Below are 21,416 nucleotides of genomic sequence, written 5' to 3' on the forward strand. Positions count from 1 at the left end.
CTCGGAAAAATATCAAGAGGATCAATAATCTTTCGTCAAGCATTCGCATGGTAAAAGGAGAAAGTGTTCCGGACGTTTCACGATATGCTTTTCCGACGGCCAGCCGACGACGCGTCTGCATTTGCGTTTCCTCAAAACAGTAAAAACTAAACTCTAGAGACGACACTCAAAAAGACAACGACGGTTTACTTTTCTTCATGTTATCCTTATATATAGCTATTTAAACCGCTAAATAACTGAATAACCACAGCCATTTTACACCGGTGCCCAGATAGGAGAGGGTTTTTGAGACACTCGGAAGACGAAAATCGGCATTTTTTTGTCAGCAAATTACCCGGCTCTTTTACAAGAAACCAAATTTTGAACAACAACATAAGCTTATAAGTTTTAAAAAATTACAAGCGAGCCACACTGCACTGGAGGTTAGTATATTTTAGAAATTTTGACTAATTTATTTCTTCCAGTTTTGTGCCGAGCCAAGTAAAATTGCTTGTCCAATCGGTCAGTTTTTTGTCGTTAAAGACTTTGCGTTTTGTGAAAAAACCGACTTTCTTGGGAAAAATATTTTTGCAAAAATTTCCAAAGGTTGTTTCCCCTTCCCAACAAAAATTTTCTCATCAGGTAATTTTTTAGTGTACTATTAACATATATTGATTAGCACTGATGCCTTTTTTAGTATTAACCGAAAGAAAAAATGGCAGAAACAACAGAGATAGCTCTCGAAAATATTGAAGTGAAAGAAAATGCCGAAAGTGAAGCAGATGGAGAGGCTACGGAAAACGTTGAAACAGAGGCAAATAGAGCTACTTCATCAGGACCTGCAGAGAAATGGCAGACAGAAGCGACTATCAAAGGAAAACAACCAACAAAGATGAAAGAAGGAAAAAGCAAAAATAAGGACTTGGATGATCTTAAACAGGAACTGGAAATGGTGAGAAATCATTTATATGAATGTTTTACTAAACTTTTCTTTCTACCATTCTTGCTCTTTTAACAAATCCGCCCCAAAACGTGGAACCAAAAAAGGTGTTATGAGTTTTACGTTATATTTTCACAAAAATATAAGAGTATAAAAACAGGTATTCTATTTTAGGTTTTCTTTTTTACAAAATTAAATTTAAATTACCGTTTGAAATCTAAAAAGCCTCCATTTTGTTGTCACGAAGGGGGGACTGGCCCCCTTACCCACTGGCTACGTCCTTGATATCATGTGAGGGGTTATTTTCTATTTTTGGATTTGAACTGTATAGGAATGGCACACTATAGCCTTAGAAGAAGCAATGGCAAGATTGGAAACTTCGGCCGTAACGGTAAGCAGTACCTATTACCTATCTAGTGATCTAGTTTATATGCACGGTCATACAGTCACGATGAGTTTCTTGAGATTTTGTTGTACGTTATTTCTTCTCTCTCACATCCAGCTTCCTCGCAAAACAATATAATTTGCATTATATTTACGTAGGGGCTCACACAAGCAGAAGCTGAGAGGCGATTAGAGCGTGATGGCCCAAACTGCTTAACTCCACCCCGTACGGTTCCAGAATGGGTTAAATTTTGCAGACTCTTATTTGGAGGTTTCTCGATGCTTTTGTGGATTGGCTCGATCCTTTGTTTTATCACATATTCTATCAAAGCTTCAACTGAAGAAGAGCCTTCAAAAGATGACGTAAGTGGAGTGGGGCTGAATCGCGTAGACCATCTGTAACCGCGGACTTTAGTTTGAGGAGGGGGGGGGGGGGGGGGGGGAAGGAGAGGGAATTAACCTGGGGGTCCGGCAGAATGGCCCCGCCCCACAAAAAAATTTTGAAATTGAGGCTCTCAGAAATGCGAAATTCCAGTACCGGATCATCGTCAGCAGCAGTAAGGGGGACTCGCGGTCAATGTCAAAGATTTACGGGTTTTACAGGCGGTTTAAGGAAGGCGCCGGCAGCGGGAATAAGCCGCGCGCCGTGTCCTTACTGCTGCTGTGTTGGGAATCAAAGATAAGTGTTTATAAAAATGTACGATATATATACGATGCATGAATGTAAAAAGTTCACCAATGACTTCTGTATAATTTGCCTAAGATCCAAAGTTAACATACCTAAGCCCAGGGGTTTCTGGTGTTGTGGTAAGAAAATGCAAATAGAAGACGACACGTCAGCGCAGTGTTACGAGTGTGGTAAGAATATTCGTAATGCCGTACCAAATGCTACCAGAGAGCAGTATTATGCCAATGGAGGTCGTAAGAAAACGCCATATAAGAGAATAAAATACTTCAGGGACTGGATGAGTCATATCCAAGGTTTACATCCGATATATTTAAGCGACGAAGTAAAGAAGAAAATCATAGACCATTTAGAAGAGCCAACCCCACAAAGTCTACGGAAAACGTTGAAAAAATTAAAGCTAGGGAAATATTACAAAGCTATTCCCTATCTTTTGTCTGAAATTACCGGTAAGTCTATTCCTGAGGTTTCTGATATGACAAAAGCCGAGTGGATGTTTTGTCGGCTGGATAAGGATATTCCTTATTATCCTGACGTAATTTACGAAATATTTTACAAAATTGACCCCAACCACCCCCTGTTAGGATGGATTCCGAGGCGACAATAACATATTACGCGTAATTTATACGATGAATTTATATTACGCGTAATAATTTGCCAAATAAGGTTATGCAAATAATTCATATTACGCGTAATAATTCGCCAAATAATTCATATTACGCGTAATAATTCGCCAAATAATTCATATTACGCGTAATAATTCACTGAATTTATATTACGCGTAATAATTCACTGAATTTATATTACGCGTAATTTCTAGACTGACGTTCGATATGTAAATAGAATCCCGTCACGCTCTTTTCAAAGCAGATGTTTACTGAGCAAGCTTTCTTTGAAGCTCTTCTTTCGCTTCTTGGTAGATCTTTTTGCGAGATTCCTCGGAAAGATCTTTTACGACTGTTTTTTTATTTCTTATGTCCGACTTTAATTTCTCGTATTTGTCTTCTTCGGTCAGAATAAGCGAGAATTCTACGTCGTCTATCTTTCTGTCACGCAAAGCCTTTGAGACAAGATCGGTAATAGTATTTACTTTAGCCCTTGACAGAGCTATTGTCGTGTCGTGCTTGGATATTTTGCTAGACAACTGTTTCATAATGCCCGTAGCAACGGCAGAAATAATACCACAGGCTGCCCCAACGCCGGCCAAAGGAACTCCAACGATTATTCCCGGTCCAGTAAGCGAAGTAGCAACGCCGGAGCCTGTTAACACAACGGATATGGATCCTGAAGTTATCGAAATCTTATGTAGCGTACTCCGGGCTCTGACGTACTTTTTTCGGACTTTTTCGTAGTGTTTTGTCTGCCCTTCCAAGTAAGCCAGGATTAAGTTTGCTTTATTCAGACGAAAGTTTTCGCCGTTTAGTTCGTTAGGTTCCTTAGGAAGTTCAGGATAAAGTGGAGGTGCTGATGGTATAACATCCATTATATATACTAATGTACGACGCTTTTGGGAATGATATTGAGGAGCAGCCACATCACGACAACTGGAGGGCCTTTAGGAAGATGTTTCCGCATGCAGACCCTAGTAAGTTCGAAAGGAGACCCGATGGGATTTATTACCAAGGCTCCAGGATGTACAGCAATGAGGACTTAAAGCCAAAGCCGGTACCCAAGCCTACGCCGGTGCATCAGGAAGCTCCGCCTAATTTTCCAAGGAATCTATTAATGACCAAGGAAGATTATCCATTTTACGACGCTGAAGGTGGTGTAAACAACTTCGAAAAATTGGTAATGCACCTGAAGATTTCAGTGGGTAAACAATCATTTAACATAGTAGTAAGAAATATCTATAAGAATACGATGTTGAAGCATACGTCAGGTAAAGAGGCCAGGGAATGGTTAGCAGGACCCAACATGCGGTATTGGCCGCAGCAGTTAAACTTTGCTATTTGGGCTGCCACTAAAGGTTGTGGTGTTGCCGCGGACATGTTTCACATTTCATTTATGCGGTTTCACGTTGCCTTTACTGTAAGGAGGTTGTTGAAGGAGCTTAACGTACCCCTACCGGGAGATAAGGCATTTGATCCAATGAATAACCGCTACGACTCCGCAGCCCTGGAAAGGTTAATTAATGAGTTCAAACCACAGCAAAAAGATTTTCGTTATAAGGAGGGTAAGACGCATGGGCTGGGTATAGTTTATGTTTGGGGTGCCAATGGTGAGAAGCCAGCCGACTACGGGCATCAGGAATATCCAAGTGATGAGTTGGAGTTTAGCGATATGGGTGGTGATAAGGGCAATAATTCATTAATTACTAGAATTCAAACGAACTACCCCGGCACTTGGGATCCGTTCGTGTTAATGAAAGGAAAAGGTCTAAGAAACCTAGCCAGGATTAACCGTAGCATAGAAGCATTCGTGTACTGCATCCTGGGAGCGCAGGTAAATACCCGCAACCCCATTGTTGGATCCCAAGGCGCTTCACAGGAAACGCAACAAGAATTCCTAACTTTATTTGAGTCTGCAATAATAGAAAATGACATATCTAAATCGGTGCAGAGATATCAACTTGCAGTGCAGCAGTCTAAAGTGCGACTGGATTACGCTTTGTCGCCTGGTTGTTGGTTAATGCCAAGTAATTTGGTTATTAACACCAATTCCGTTGTGGGTTATAACAACAAGCTGCAGCGAGCTACTAAGGATATGAAGTTTGGGGTGAATGACGTGAACTCTGACATGACCAAGGGCATTACTCACTTCGTAGAGAAACCAAAAAAAGAGGTAGAAAAACCATTAAAAAAGGCGTACGTGCCGCCAAAGAAACCAGTAAAGAAGGTTATGCCGCCTGAGGAATATGACCATAACTTACTAAAAGCCGGTCTAATAGTCGCAAGCATTGGTTTGAGCTATTATATATGGCGATGAACAACCCCTACGTAGCTGGAGTAGATTGTGTCTATACGACTTACACAGGCGAGAAAAAATACAACCAGAGCTCTTGGGTTGATGTCACCGGAATGTCCGTGAATTTGAACTACTCAGGAAAGAAGTTAATCCTTTGTAGTATTTGCATTGGCACGAGCAGCCATGCCAACGTCGGCTTTAGGTTCCTGGATGAGAATGGTGTACTGCAGCCTATGAGAAATAAGACAAACAACAGGGAGCCTGCGCATTTCTCCGTAGAGCCCAACCCAGCCAGCGCCGAGAATCTTTCCGTTTGGACTTTCCACATGGTCGCCGATTGCCATGGGCTAGTAAAGCTGCAGATAAGAGTAGACGATACGGGAAAGGTTACGGTAAATAGCATAGAAAATCAAAGGGATACTATCTATAACCACGCAACCATCAGCACTCTTACGGTGCTTAGTCTCTAGAAGCAAACTATGTTTGCTGAAATATATGAACCCACACGCGAAGGAAGATTGGTTTCTACATTTTTTGGAGGAGAAGGACTACTTAGAACAGCATTGGCATGACACCGGGCTGTGGGTGAAGGTTGGGGGCCTGGGATTGATCATGTGTACCATTAGCATTTCGACGGGGTATTCGTGTAATGTCGGGTTTAGGATTGTCGATGAGGATAACCACCCATTACTACCCTACAGAAAAAAAGATAATAATAGGAACCCAGCTCATTTCTCGTCGGAACCCCCTCCAAGAAGCGGAGAAGACTTAACGCCGGTAACTTTTCACATGATAGCCAATTGCCAATATGCGAAGTTACAAGTTCTTCCCAACGACGTTGCCTACCTTCGGATAAATGCCGCCCCGTCAAGAGATTCCCCGACGGATGCCACTTGGAATCATAAGCCCATTAGCACCATGAGTGTGCTGCCGCTAGTTCCGCATTATCAAGGCGGCGCGAATACTATCTTTACTTATCCCCAGTCGAGGATGCCTCGGATGCCCGACGACGATAAGCCCCCAGTAATACACAAGGATAAGATCAACCCTTCATCTTCTTCAGGAGTACCACTCCAATAGCGACGACCAAGATCCAAATGTTATTCCCCACGAACTTCAACAGTTCACCGCCGGCCCTAAGTGCCAAGGAAACAACCGAACCCAGCAGCCCAGGAATGCCGGCTGCCATCTTTTTTCCCAAGTCCGTCAGCCCATTGCCTAATTTCTTTACGCCCGCGCCCGTAGCCTTAAGCGCGGATAGGATAACTCCTACTACGGTGCTAATAGCAACCGCAAACGCCAGCGGAACGCCATACTTCAAAAGGGCTCTTTTTACCTTTTCCTTGGTGGTAAGCCCCAGCTCCTTTTCCAGGTTTTCCTTTTGAGCCCGCAATTCCGCAAGGCGTATTTCGAGCGTATCTACTTCCTTTTGAGCTGCTTCCCTTTCTTCCTCGGTACGAGTTTGGTCCTCGATTACTTCTTGCTGCCGCTCTATTTGCCCCTCCAGGTCCTCAATGGCCTGATCTCTTTGCCGGATTTGTTCCTCCTTGGTGTTAATTTCAGCCATTAACCGTCGCCGTTCCACTAAAGAGCCGGCTATGGTGGTTTGCAGGTTATCGGTATCGTCTTTAATTAAGTCTAACTCTTGCAGGGCGAGGTTAAGAGCCCTTTGAGTTTGATTTCTTTCGCGTCGAATTTGGGTTCTTTGGTCTACCAGCTCCCTTATTTCTTGATTTTTAAATTCGACTTCCCTCCTATGCGCGTCGGCAAGCCGCTGGTTTTGCTTCATGTATTCCTCCTCCCTTTCTTCCAACGTTTCCCGCAGCGCTTCCACTGAGGCGCCAGAGCTTTGGGCTTCTCCTAAGTCCTCCCGTGCTTTGTCTAATTCGCGCAGGGCCTGATCCACCTGATTTCCTATTTCTTTTATTCTTTCATCTTGATGGGCGGGCTTCTTTTCAGCATCGGCAAGTAGCTGACCTTGCTTTGCATATTCTACATCTTTTTCTCTTAACTCCCTTTGCAGATCCGCGGCACGTTTTTCCGCGTTGGTCCTTTCGGTTAAGTTGTGCAGCCTTTCTAACAGGCTTCTAGTAGCACGCTGAAAGCCTCTTAATCTCAAGACGTCACCCCTAACGTTGCCCTCCTCATCAAAGAGGTTTTGCGGTTTTGTCCAGCGGTCTTTGTCGGGAAATCTTAAGTCTTGGACGCTTATGAGGACTTTGTTTCCCTTTTCCGTGAGCTTTACGTCGTCAGCATCAAAGTTGTCGTAGCGCAGCTCTAGCTCCCGCGCTGCCCACTCTACGGTTTCCCGCGCGGCTGCTTCCGGCTCGCCTATGTTTTGAAGCTCTATGTGCTCACGCGGAAACGTGTACTTGCGTGCTTTGGGATGTCTTAGGGCCTTTGCAATCCTATCCCTTAGGGAATCGTCGACTTGTTGGGTGGGAAGCAGCGGTTCTTCATCACCGTCGTTAATGTCAGCCTGACCTTCCTCAGTGGTGGGATCAAAGTCGGGGTCTGTTCCTTCTACTTCCATTATATATGATAAGCTCAAAGTTAAATCCCAACGTATTACCTAAGCAGGTTGGCGGACTGAAAGCAGAACGCACCTTTCACCGGGTCACCTTTACCCCCAGCAGCGCTAAGCCAGGGGAAACCCTGTACGTAGGCGTGCCCCGCCTAACGGATAACCTAGTCTTAGTTCCTGGCACCTTGGCTTTGAGGTTTGACCTAGCGGTGCAGCCAAGCACCAAGGACAAGCGCTATACCGTCAATAATGTGGGTAGGAACCTCGTCTCTAAGATGAGAATCAAGTTCGCAGGGGAATCCCTCTTGGATTTGAATAGGTACGATTTGTACACCACGTATAAGGATCTGTGGCTAACAGCCTTTGACCGTGCACAAAAGATAGAGCAGGGAATTGGAAGCGTTATTCTTCGTAAGCTTCGCAGCGATACTAACCCCGCGCCTACGGACTCCAGTGGAGCAACCGCAGTAGCAGACGCAACAAGGGTAAAGACCGCCTATGGTAGCAAGTACGTTATCCCTTTGGATTTCGAAGTAATTACGAGTCATGGTGTGTACTACCCCAGGCAGTTATCCGAGTTACAGTTTGAAGTAACCTTGGCGGACACTACGAACGTCATAGGAGGAATGGACAGCGCAATTAGCGGGGCTGTTGATCCTTATTCTATCACCAACTTAGAGCTGCAGTATGAGACCGTGTACAGCGAAGAGCTGGCCCGTAGCGCTGGCAGGGAATACAGCGCCGGAAAGGCATTCCTTTACGACCACGTAGTGATGTATAAGACGTTCAGCTTCCTGGATAAGACGGATGAGGTTATTAACCAAAGTATTAACCTCCCCCGAAGAAGTCTCACGGGGTTGATGTTGGTGTTTGCCAAACCCTACGAGGCTGGTAAGCGCGACTCCGAAGCCTTTCACAACCCTAACATTACTAACGTAGGGGTCAACATAAACGGCGTTCCAAACAAGGTCTACTCGCAGGGAATAAAGCCCGCAGACGTGTACAGAGAGGCAAAGCGTAAGTTTGGCGACCAAATTAGCCCTGAGGAATTCTTTAAGGATAAGTATGCGCTGTGGATTGACATGCGCACCATTAACGACGAAGACCTACATGGTCAGGGTTTACGTCTAGTAAATACGCAGGATGGCATAACATTGGAGATCAAGCGCACCAAGAACACCGATGCCGGCGACGGCGACAAAATAAACTGCTACGTCTTCGTCGTGTCTGACGCGCAACTGAGCGTAGAAATGAATCAGCTAAAGAGCGTTGCCTATTGATCCACTCGCTCATCGTTTTGATAAAAAAATATCGTTGGTATATAATGCTTCGCGTATTCGAAAACAACGAAACCAAACTGCAATGCATAGTGCAAGGCGATAAACTATACTTCAAAGCAAAGGAAGTGGCGCTGGCGTTGGGTTACGAACGCCCAAAAGATGCAATTAAGGTGCACGTTCGTGAAAAGTATAAGGTAAAGCTTAGCGAACTTAGAGTGGAGGTGAATCGCCTCCCCTCGTATTCACAGCCTAATTCCCTGTACGTAACCGAATCTGGGTTGTATCAACTAATATTTAGCTCTAAGATGCCAACGGCAGAGACATTCCAGGATTGGGTCCTCGAGGACGTTCTTCCCGCATTGAGAAAGACAGGTAAGTATGAAATAGAAAGGCGGTTCGATAGTCCTAACAAGTTAGTCTTCAAAATGGAAAATGAGTTTGACCTGCATAAGAAAGTCGTGGACTACATACGCCGCTTCTACCCACAGATGCTCATAGCGCCCGGCTTAGGGGAATTGCAGGATTCTGACAGCAAACGCATAAAATGCTGGCAGAAGGGTTATCAAAGGGGTCAACCCGACCTCTTAATACTGAACGCGCATTTAAGGTATGAAGGGCTTTGCATCGAATTAAAGACGCCGAAAGGAAATGGCATACTCTCCGCAGACCAACGCAAGATAATTTCGCAGTATGACGCGAATGGTTACCTGACCATGGTTAGCAACGATTATGACGTCATCTGTCGTGCCCTTAGCAACTACGCGGAAGGCATCCGTATTCCCTGTCGGTGGTGCTGCAAACGCTTCAAGACTACGGAGACGAAGGGCAACGCATTTAAGAATATTTCATAGATATAATGATCGTCAACCAAATACACTGGCGTGACCTGATTTGCGGTAAAGCATACGAAATAAAAAATTACGTCGTCTTCGAAGACATCGACCGTTTACGGTTAGTCCTCAAAGACTTAGAAGGCAAGGAATATTCCCTTTGGGCGACGGATTGCGTGCGGTACGTAATTCAGGGCGAGGAATTCACCCACTTACGCAGCTATGGTAAGGTAAATGGCCGATGGAAGTTTGACATTGAAAGAAGAGTCACTCCATCTCCTCTTTGTAGTTAAGCGCGTCTGCTAAAGTCCGCTGCGCTTTAGGATCCGCGGAGCACCAATGCCCCACAAAGGATCCTTCGGAGAATACCCTGTCGCAATGAAGGCAGGTGTATTTTTTACGCGGTTTGGGTATCGGTGGCTTACGAGGGGTAATGCAGTCGGCAGGTAGTTCGCAAGTAATACAGTCCATATATTGAAAGGGCGATTAGGAATCCTCCTAAGAAGGCTGCTGCGTAGGCTAGCATATACCTTTAAAAGGGGTCCTTATTTTTATTTATTATTATTAGATTATGTAAGCGCCCTTAAAAGGGGTCTTTATTTTTATTTATTATTATTCATTATCCTTAATAATAATAAATAAAAATAAGAATGGGATTCGAGACTCTTTGCACAAACCCTACTTTACTATTTTAAGCCGCCTACTAACCATTACGGGCTTTCCATATATACTCAACAAAGATTTAACCTTATTGTTAACATTCTAAGACACTTTTTAAATAGCACATCCTTAACAAAGATGTAGCCTTATTGTCAACATTCTAAGACACTTTTTAAATAGTTTCCACATATACTTAACAAAGATTTAACCTTATTGTTAACATTCTACAGGGGATACCGAATGAAGTCCTTAACGGACTCCTTAGCCCACGTCGCCATCGTCACCAGCGCGCCAAACCGTTCTGCACGCTTCAGACCGCACATTTCATCGTACAATTCCTGCACGCGCTCTTTTAACCGATCGATCTCCTCCCTTTGCATTTCTATGGTGTCTCTTTTATCTTTTGCGTCGGCGACAATTCTTTGCACTGCTTCCACTGGCTCCATATATATCAGGGAACAAGTTCCCTTCGAGAAAAGGCAACTAGTGAAAATCCCTGTGATTTTCTAAAATATAATGAACCCAGATCACATGCCCTGTAACGCTTTGATAGTAGGACCCACCGGCTGCGGAAAGACCCAGTTCGTGGTAGAGCAGCTATTAGGACCCTTTAGATACCGCTTCGACTACATCGTGCTATTATGCCCCACCTACGTGAACAACCGCACCTGGACGGGCATAGGAGTGAAAGATGACGACTTCTTTGTAGATATCTTAGATCCTAACGAGTTATCCGGCCATCTTAAGTTTTGGCACAAACAATTCCCCAAGAATACGCAAACCCTCCTTATACTGGATGACATTGCCTGTGGGGACGACGTAAAAAGACGCACTTCCGAGCTCGTTAAACTCGCCTTCAGCGGTAGACACGACAATATCAGCGTTTGGTTGCTCTCGCAGCAGCTTACCAGCGTCTCTAAGCCCTTCAGGGAAAACATAGGCTCTCTCGTAGTATTTTATACTCCAAGTAAGTCTGACCTGGAAACCATCTTAAGCGACTACGGCGGTGAGATATCCAAGGAACAGTTACACGAATACATGCGGCACCTAAAAACGCACCAACATTCCAAGATGATCTTCTCTTTGAGGTTTCCGTATTCCATTAACATATATGGACATTGAGCAGCTCTTAGATGAAGTCCCCACACAGTTAGACGAAAGTAACCTCAAGGAACAACTTAACATCCTTGTGTCATCTGGGAAGTGTAAAGAAATGATAGGCAAGGAACTTACCCATGAGCAAGTTAATAAGTTGTCAGAAGAGGAAGTCAAGAAGTTCCATAAGAGGTACGAGGCCGCCCTTGCAAGTAAGACCACGGACGCCGTAGCAGACTCCGCTATCCGACTCGCGACTAAATTGCTTGGACTTGCGCTGCCCATAGACGACGTGGAGCAACTGCGGAAGGACATAAGCGAGGACTATGTCATCGCCCAAGAACTTAAGATAACCTGCGGCTGGTTGTCCTTGAAGTGCGGTAAGTTAATGGCAGTCGCCTCTGCGGCACTTCACGTAGCTCAGCATGTCGACTTGAAGGAACTTGCGGGCACCTTTGGTGCCTCTTGGAAGGACTTCAAGAAGGACAGAGAAGTCGAAAAGGTCTTCCAGGCGGCACTTGCTGAGGTACCTGATCAAGTCGCCTCAAGTACCTAGTTAAGTCATTCGTAAGTACTTAGTCAGGTCATTCGTAAGTACTTAGTCAAGTCACCGTAAGTACTTAGTCAAGTCATTCGTAAGTACTTAGTCAGGTCATTATTAAGTCGTTCTCAAGTCGTAACCAAGTTACTTGTCAAGTCCTTCAAGTCCCTTAATATAAGATGAGTGGCACCGAAGAACAACCAGAAAAGGCTCCCGTAGAAGATACCAAGATTACCAAGGCTAAATCTCCAGGCAGAGTCGCTGCCGGAAAGAAGCTCGCGGAGATGAACAGGAAGAACAAAGCCAAAAAAGAAGAAAAGGTGGAAGAGAAAGAAGAAGAATCCTTTATTAATCCTGGGTACGTCATTGGCGCGTTAGGAGTCATCATAGCTGCAGGCAGCCTTTACTTACAATGGCGGGCAACGAAAAAGGTAGAACCACCAACATATCACGCGCCCGTGCACGCACCTGTGGAGCCGGCTGTTAGAAAAAGCAAAATCCCTGAAATGGAATAATAACCTTCTCGCTCTGTAATATAATGTCAACCGCGTTATTGAAAACTGTTGAAGAAGCAGCTATCATTACTTCCATTGTTGCGGGTATTGGTTGGGTTGGTAAGAAAGTGCTCAAAGAAGACTTTACTGAAGACCCAAGCAAGAGCTTCGCTAACTTTGCCAAGATGACCGCTGCCGTAGGTGGAGCTATCATGGTAAAGGATTACCTACGGAAGGAAAAGTACCTGCCAACGACATAACTCGTGAAAATCCCTGTGATTTTCTAATATATAATGGCTAGCGTGGTCGCAGGTGGAGTTATTGCAGCTTTAGCATTCACTGGAGCTAATTATGGTGGTCAGTATTTGGATAGATTAGTTAGAGGTGATCGCAGCGGAGATTTGGCCGCCGAAAGGAAAAGGCATGATTTAGCGCTGGAGAAATATCAGCGAGACGTGGCGGCTTGGAATGAAAAAAGACAAGCTTACAGGGATTGGTTGGATAAGAATTACCAAGACAAAATGCAGGCGGATAAGAACTTCGAAAATACAGACTACGCCTTTAAGCTCTATGCGCAAGCACACCCCGCGGCATTAACGGGGTTAAAAAGGCCTCAGTTTAAGAATTACTATCAGCCTTCTAAGAAACAAAAAGACAATGAGTTGGTCTTCGTAGGAGTCGCAGGGCTGGCCGGAGGCGTAGCTTTGGCGTATCTGCTCTAACGAAGGGAACTGTGTTTCCTGAAATATATGATCGTCTTTTTGGAAAGCGATAAAAATAACTTTACCACTTATTTGAATCCCCCCATTAAAGCCCATAAGGTTCGGCTGGTTAGTTGCTCTTTGTACAATTCTTGGTATAATTTAGTCAATGCCTTGGTCACTGAGCATAAAGGCGGCGGCAATTATCAAGGCGTATTGCTGCCCGATGGACATTACACACCAATCACCCTTGCTAAGGAATTAGCAAAACACGGTTATACGCTCACCACAGGATTGCCGCACGAAATGACCTTCAAACATAATATGCCAAACTATTCAGTAACTTTTGGAAAGTCTGACCCATTGGGATCTTTATTATGTGCCTCGGGCAAGACAATTACCGACACAGCCATACCTGTGAAATGGAAAGTCGCATCCTCTTACGAAGTCTATTGCGACTTGGTTCATAGTTACAACAATGGAGAAAAGTCTTCTCTTATGTCCAAGTTTCTGCCCAAAGGTAATCCATTTGACTCAGAAGAATACACTCCCATTTCTTTGAGCTATGACTTATCTCATTTGGTAGAAAGCATAAACATCGCCATTAAGGTGGACGGAAAGACGGTGGATTTCAACGGGCGAAAGATCAATCTCGTCCTGGAATTCATATAATGGGCCGCGTAGAGGACAAACTCAAGAGGATTTACTATGGGCCTGAAGGCTATTGGAAAGGAGCGTCGGCCATCAAGAAACTCGCGACCGCGGCCAGGGTATCAGATGAAACGGCTAAGAACTGGCTAAGAAAACAAACCCTCTGGCAGGTTTATCTTCCCGTGCCCAAGTACATTCCCAGGCCCAGCTTTACCGTAAATACCCCCAATGAAGTTCATCAGGCGGATTTGCTTTTCTTGCCGCACGACAAGGTGAGAAAGAAGACCTATAGATACGCTTTGACCGTAGTTGATATCGCAAGCAGATACAAGGACGCCGAACCCATAACCAGCAAGGATTCTGGGGAAGTCGCAGAAGCCCTAGGTAGGATTTATAAGCGCGTCTTGAAATGGCCTAAGCTGCTGCAAGTGGATGCGGGGACGGAGTTCATGGGCGTCGTTACTAAGACTCTGAAAGACCACGACACTAAGATTAGAAGAGCCGAAGCAGAGTACCACAGGGGTCAGAGCATCGTCGAAAGATTCAACAAGACCCTGGCCGAGCGTCTCTTTGGGTACCAGTATTGGAAAGAGCTGGAAGATCCCTCCAAACGCAACAGGGAATGGACCCAGAGGCTCCCCCAGGTCGTCGCGGCTTTGAACAACGAGGCGGCCAGGGCTACGGGGATAAAACCCAAGGATGCCATAAAAAAGAAACACGTGGAGCACAAGTCCTACGTCAGAAGTTCGAGGGCGGTCGGACTGAAGGAAAAAAAGCTACCCCGCAACATAGTGGTCAGATACCTCTATCAGCCGGGGGAACTCGAAGGTGGCAGTAAGAGAGCCACGGATCCTAACTGGTCTTTGGAAACGTATGAGATTTCAAAGTCCGTCACCAAGGAAGGGCAACCCGTGTTGTATTACCTAAATGGCCCAAGTCGTGGATTTGTCATGGAAGAGCTGCTCATAGTCCCCAAAGACTCAGAGTAGTGCTGCTCCGCGCGCCCGATTGCATTCTAGGCATGTCAGTCTTACATTGCCTCTACAATGGCCGCGTTTATTATTTATGCGATCCACGGAGAACTGCTGATCGTCATTTGGGTCAAACCTCCATAGTAGAGGTATGTTACATTTGGCACACCTTGCCCCTTTCTTATAGACGTCGTCCGCGCATAGGTCGAACGTCATATTTTTTTCTTCGTCGTGTCTTTTGTAGCGAAGGAGTTTCTTAGCAATGTTCTCTTTGGCTACGTCCTCTGGGGTGCGGTCGTAGCGCAGTTGCGGACCCCAGGCTCTTTTTAACTGTTTGGCATATTCTACGCGGCTTACGGCAGTGTAGATAAGGTTGCTCCAACACAGCCGCTGGTCTATGATCCATAAGGTTTCTTTTATGGTAAGCCCTTGCGCGCTGTGGACTGTCATGCAATAGCCTAAGCGCCAATCTGGATGGGAGGTTATTTTTTCCACCTTTTCTATGGGTACCCAGGCTTTATCATGCGTTACCGCGTTCTGCAGTTGGATGTCGGTACCAGGTACCCAGACGTCTCTTTTTTGCATGCGGGTGTCGTGGGGTTTATAACAAACAGGTACGGGATGCGTAGGGAAGCGCTCTCAGTGTATATTTAGCAAATCCTTTTGTATGCGAGACTGTGCTGCGCGTTTGCTGCTCAGCACCAGATCCTTTGGATGCCATGTGTAAAGGAAGTCCTCGTATTTCTTCGCCCGTACGCGTTTGCGCAGTGTTTTGCATTGCTCGGCGTCACTGAGGCCCCTCAATTCCGCTTTCAGGTTTCTTATTTGATCCTTGCTGCGGTAGTCGGCGTTAATTTCCTCCGCATGGTCTACGAAATCTTTTAGCCATTCGTGGGGCATCTCTCCGGCTATTGGAGGAGGCTGGCAGGGATCTCCGGCGAATATCACTTGACACTTTCCACGGAGGAATTCTACGAACTCCTGCAGGATTTCCAAAGGTACGGTGCAAATCTCATCCCAAAGTATTACCGGTGGTATGTCGTGGATAGCTTCCGGTACCCACTTTTGGCCATTCCAACGAAAGAAGCTGTGGTACGTTTGAGCGTCGTGGCCCATTTCGCAGAGTTCTCTTTCCAAACGGTGCGTTGGCGTTAGCACCTTTACTTTTGGGAATAACTGCAGTACGCGCGTCGTCTTACCGCTGCCTCCCGTACCGTAAAGGTAAGAGAAGCGTTGGTAAGAGATTGGGTCCGCAACCGACGGTAATGGCTCTTCCGTCGGCGTTACGGTGCCCCGGGTGTGCTCGCCGTGATATTCTACACGTTCTCTCCAAGCTTTTATTTCTTCATCTTTGACACGCCATTGACCACTTTCTGCGAGTTCGTCGTCGGTGTAGAATTCCTTCATCTTTTCTAACACTTCGGGCTTTACGTACAAGGAATCCGTAGCTACGCGCGGAACGTCCTCTTTGTCAAACCGCAGTAACATCGCGAGAAGGTTAATGTGCGCATATGCAAGCATGCTGGCACGCAGATGATAATACTGCGGTCGATGGTCCTGGTAGTAACACAAAGCATTCCACTTACGTTCTCTCTGCTCGGCTTCTATGAAATAATCCCATTTCTCCACGGACACCATCGTTCCTTGGTCATGTGCGCGCTTTATAAGGAAGCTTAGTTCGCCTTCGTCTGTTATCAAGCGACGCTGCATATGTTTTTCTCCTTCTTTAGCGCCCTGTGTGAATTTACCTATAACAATCCGCGCTGTGGGGTTGTGCTCTGGGAGCCATTGTGTAAAGGCGCTATGACAAAGTATGGCTTCATGCGCTGTGTATTCGAGCAGCTTACGCTCTTCAAAGAACTTCAATAAGGGCACCGGTATCCATTCTTTCTCCTGCAGGTGCTTTCCGTACCACGCATAGATTATTGGATGCAGGCCCGACGCTAATTTCCAAGAGGTCAATCGTACAAACCCCGTTGCCGGGGAGTCATAGTGACCATCTAGAGACACACGGAAGAATTGGGAGTCTGGATGTCCGTAACGGTCGTAATATTCCTTACAATCCCCTAGACCTTTAAAACTTGCAGGGTAACAGTGTTTCATATCCAGCGACACATACTCATCTTTGTCGTACTCCATGTTCCAAAGACCACCGTGACCGTGTTCTACACAAGCTTTAGCTATATCTTTGAACTCCTCCGGTGTGGATTTCCATCCATTTCTTTTCTTTGCGGCTAAGAAGTCCAAGCTGCGACTGCTAAGGACCTCGTCAGAGGAGTCTTCCCCTAAGGTCTCACAGGCGCTTTGAATGCGCTGTTGTTCAATTTCGGGTCGATACAAAGTGCCGTCTTGCGTCATAAACTGACTTCCTTCTGAATCCATCAACCAAATGGAATTCTCATGGATTAACTCTGCCAATGGAGAATTCTTATAGACCTTCGTTTCCTTCTTTCTTGGGAACCGCAATTCGCGCCAGGCGTGCCCATTGTGCTGGTAGATGACTATAGGCGCACCGCGGCCCCCATATTTGTGTGTTCCGGAGTAAATAAAGCCGTTGGTGATATCTTTCACATGGATTCGCCTCTCCAGCGCCGTTTCTAACTTCTTGATGTTGTCTATCGACCCTCCGGTCCTATTAGTATCTTTTTCCCATTTCCTGATGGCTTCTCTTCTCTTTAAAGTCAGTTTACCGCCCCGAGAGGAGTCTTCAAAGAACTCTCTTACTAACTTCCCTACGCAGTTACCGGGATGTCGCATCGGTTTCAACTTCTTAACGTCTGGCGTCTTTATCTCGTACGCACCGTAAATGACTACGGTAACCGGGTAAGCAACCTCGTAGAACAGCATGTCTATTCCTACCAATGCTCCCGGGCGTGTGTTTTCGTTTAAGACAAACAGGTCCTTCTTACCAGACGCCCTGATAGGATTGCGCCCCTTTTCTATCATCCACTCGCCGTCTAAATACTTTATGAACGTTAGCTCCAACCGGTAGTTACCTTCGGGTATTAAGTTAATTATTCTTTCAGCCCTTTCTTCTGTCATCGTCTCGTCCGTATCTCCCTCCATAAATGTTGTGAAGGCAAAGTCAGCATCCAGGCGATCCAACACCTGAGTTCGCAGTCGGCGCACAGTTTTATTTCGAATGCTTGTGATGGTGTCCATCTATATGTAAAGGATATTTTAACCTCCGTTTGCGGTTCGACAACTAGCAGCAGTAAGGACTTATCGCGCGGCTTATTCCCGCTGCCGGCGCCTTCCTTAAACCGCCTGTAAAACCCGTAAATCTTTGACATTGACCGCGAGTCCCCCTTACTGCTGCTTCGTCACTATCAAGACTTTCAATGGCTTTTTGTAAACGTATCGCCCAATGTGGTCGTCAAAATTTTAATGTTTCTTTATTTTATTTTTGGTACAGTTATACCTTGGCATTGTGCTGGCAATTGTTGTCGTTGTAACTGGTTGCTTCTCGTACTATCAGGTAAGTTGGGAACAAATGGCAGCATTGTTCATTCCATGCATTAAAATTACACAACGATCGTGACTCGCTATTGCATAGTAATTACCAATTACGATGTCTTTCAGGAAGCAAAAAGCTCAAAGATCATGGAAAGCTTCAAGAACATGGTTCCTCTGGTATGAACGACAATTTATATAAAGTTTACCCACCCCCTTCCTAGCACTGATCTTCAAAATTTGTGTGCATTATCTGTTTATTTAGGAAGCTACTATACTTCGAGATGGAGTTAAAGTAAAGAAAAATTCACAGGAGGTGGTTGTTGGAGACATAATCTTCATTGCTTTTGGCGACCGAATTCCAGCAGATGTTAGGGTGTTGGAATCAAAAGGATTCAAGGTGCGCATAGCTACTGAATTTTTTTTTTTTTTTTTTTTCTTTTTGCTTTGTCAGGTTTCAGGTCATTCTCTTTATATTGAATTATTTCAGGTTGACAACTCATCCCTGACTGGGGAATCTGAGCCCCAAGCACGTGGCCCAGAATGCACCAATCAAAACCCATTGGAAACCAAAAACCTTGGTTTCTTTTCGACCAATGCTGTGGAAGGCACTTGCACTGGGCTTGTTATCCAAACAGGGGATTCTACTGTAATGGGACGCATCGCTAATCTCGCTAGTGGTCTTGATACTGGCAAGACACCCATTGCTGTTGAGATCTCCCACTTTATTCACATTGTCACTGGAGTGGCTGTTTCACTGGGTGTCTCATTCTTCGTCATCTCTTTAATCCTACACTACACGTGGCTTGAAGCAGTCATCTTTTTGATTGGCATCATCGTGGCTAATGTTCCAGAGGGCCTTTTAGCTACCGTAACGGTACATACGTTATTTCATATCTTACATATCGCGTTTACAAATAATTTGCTAGTGATAACAACTACAGATGCTAGATAGATATTAGGCCCTTTTTGCGACAGGTATGCTTGACCCTGACTGCTAAACGCATGGCCTCCAAGAACTGCTTGGTGAAGAATCTTGAAGCCGTTGAAACTCTTGGTAGTACATCAACCATCTGTTCGGATAAAACTGGTACGCTCACCCAGAACAGGATGACTGTTGGTAAGTATTATTTAAGTATGGTGGTGTGAGGAAGGAGGGAAAGGGGGGGGGGGGGGTGCTTTCCTTAGCGACCACTGATACGTGGTGATATTATTACAAAACAGCTCACATGTGGTTCGATAACAAGATCGTTGAAGCAGACACAACAGAAGATCAAAGTGGAGTAGTAATGGACAAGGTAATTAATTTCAATGTAATTACACCTTTTGCTGTTCATTAACCGCAAAGGAATATTCATTCAAGCGAAAAAACATTATCATTAGCGTGAACAGGCACACAATAACGCGAACGGAGTTTCAAGAGCGCGATGGAACTTTCATTAAGGAATTTAGCATAACATTGGACAATCATGAATATGTTTGTGCAGGTTCATTAGCGTTTTCGAAGTTTCATTAGCGCCTTTGTGCAATCAATAAACAAAACCACACATTCAATAACGGTTTTTGGACATTCATTAGCGCAATACATTATTACTTTACTTTTTACACGGGAATTGTAGGATTTTAGCTTTCTTTACCCTTTTTTACAACCCATGAATATAATGGGAGACAGAGGAGAAGCTAGAAGGCAAGGCATTCCACTCGGAGAGCTAAGAAAAAGATTGCTTCTTAGAGCGACTACAAGAAACATAAATGTTATCACGCAACAAAAATGCATGCAGTGGTACAACCACATGCAAACCTATCTTCCCAGATGTATGAATAGAGAAGCAATTCAAAGATAAATACACTTCTTTCTTCAATACCTAACGCCATGTTTTCTTTGTAAAGAACGGTTATATTCATGGGTTGTAAAAAATGTAAAGAAAGCTAAAATCCTACAATTCCCGTGTAAAAAGTAAAGTAATAATGTATTGCGCTAATGAATGTCCAAAAACCGTTATTGAATGTGTGGTTTTGTCTATTGATTGCACAAAGGCGCTAATGAAACTTCGAAAACGCTAATGAACCTGCACAAACATATTCATGATTGTCCAATGTTATGCTAAATTCCTTAATGAAAGTTCCATCGCGCTCTTGAAACTCCGTTCGCGTTATTGTGTGCCTGTTCGCGCTAATGATAATGCTTTTTCGCTTGAATGAATATACCTTTGCGGTTAATGAACAGCAAAAGGTGTAATAATTATCCACATTTGCTCAATATTTTTCTCTCCCTTTTCCTCTCTGCACTCCCTATCTCGACGCCCATCCTTTACTTCCTAACTCCCATATAGGGTCTATATACTTAGTTTAACTAACTTTGGTTATTATCATCTTGTACATCTCTTATAGTCCGACACTTGGTATGCCCTCTGTCGTATCGCAGGACTGTGCAACAGAGCAGAATTCGCTGTTGAAGCTGAAGATAAGCCGGTTTTAAAACGGTATATAACAGAGCATAACTCCTTATTTGCGCCAAAACAACAAACGTTCTATTTTTACAATAACTATTTAAAAAGACGTTTTTATTTTAAAGCGACTACTAAAAAACAATAAATATTCATTTTAACGAAAACGTTATACTGGAAGAAAAAGAGAAATGGTGGATTTTTGTTTGGAAAATAAAAACAAATATTGATGAGCAGAAATTTAAATCTTGTTCTTGCTTTTGTGAAACCAAAGGGATGAAATATACACGGACCGTAAAGCATGTGCTGATGTTGTTGTTGTATTCATAGTGATACCATGGGTGGAAATGCATCAGAGGCAGCTCTTCTCAAGTGTGTTGAGCTACAAGTTGGTAACGTTCATCATATGAGAGAGAAAAACCCAATGGTTGCAGAGATTCCTTTTAATTCTACCAACAAATACCACATAACCATCCACGAGATTGACGATCCAGAGGAAAACAGTCACATCTTACTCATTAAGGGCGCTCCGGAGCGCGTCCTTGATCGCTGTAGTACAATTCTTTTAGAAGGAAAAGAACAGCCACTAGAGGACGACATGAAAGAAGCTTTTGAAGAGGCTTATTTGAATCTTGGTGGTCTAGGTGAACGTGTGCTTGGCTTTGGACATTATTTTTTGTCTAAGGAAAAATACCCAAAGGGCTTTGAATTTGCAACAGATGACGTAAGTGGCCCAATAATTAGTGACAAATTTCGTGATTTACTATGATCCAACAACGAAAGAGAATATATAATGTATTTGGGTCTGCTTTCGAATCCTGTGCGCGGTTGAACGAATGGCGAACAGCTCGGATAGCGCTCTCCACCCTTCGTACAA

At 44.5% G+C, this 21,416-nt stretch overlaps 1 protein-coding gene across 1 annotated transcript in view; it reads left to right on the plus strand.

Annotated features, from left to right (window-relative positions):
* Window positions 1-96: 96 nt before the first annotated feature.
* Window positions 97-21,416, plus strand: part of LOC116291703 (sodium/potassium-transporting ATPase subunit alpha-3) — a 33,677-nt gene continuing 12,357 nt past the window's right edge. Inside the window, exons 1-12 of the mRNA XM_089026963.1 lie at window positions 97-422; window positions 677-931; window positions 1,251-1,310; window positions 1,463-1,666; window positions 18,055-18,117; window positions 18,222-18,272; window positions 18,358-18,492; window positions 18,583-18,969; window positions 19,071-19,212; window positions 19,317-19,390; window positions 20,484-20,575; window positions 20,870-21,263. Of these exons, the coding sequence (XP_088883089.1) occupies window positions 695-931; window positions 1,251-1,310; window positions 1,463-1,666; window positions 18,055-18,117; window positions 18,222-18,272; window positions 18,358-18,492; window positions 18,583-18,969; window positions 19,071-19,212; window positions 19,317-19,390; window positions 20,484-20,575; window positions 20,870-21,263 (1,839 nt within the window). The 5' untranslated portion in view covers window positions 97-422; window positions 677-694. The remainder of the gene's footprint in view (window positions 423-676; window positions 932-1,250; window positions 1,311-1,462; window positions 1,667-18,054; window positions 18,118-18,221; window positions 18,273-18,357; window positions 18,493-18,582; window positions 18,970-19,070; window positions 19,213-19,316; window positions 19,391-20,483; window positions 20,576-20,869; window positions 21,264-21,416) is intronic.

Source organism: Actinia tenebrosa, unplaced genomic scaffold (assembly GCF_029948245.1).
Source record: "Actinia tenebrosa isolate PJP-AT-01 unplaced genomic scaffold, QUT_ActTen_1.0 PGA_scaffold0__85_contigs__length_37466705, whole genome shotgun sequence".
Lineage (NCBI taxonomy): Eukaryota > Metazoa > Cnidaria > Anthozoa > Actiniaria > Actiniidae > Actinia > Actinia tenebrosa.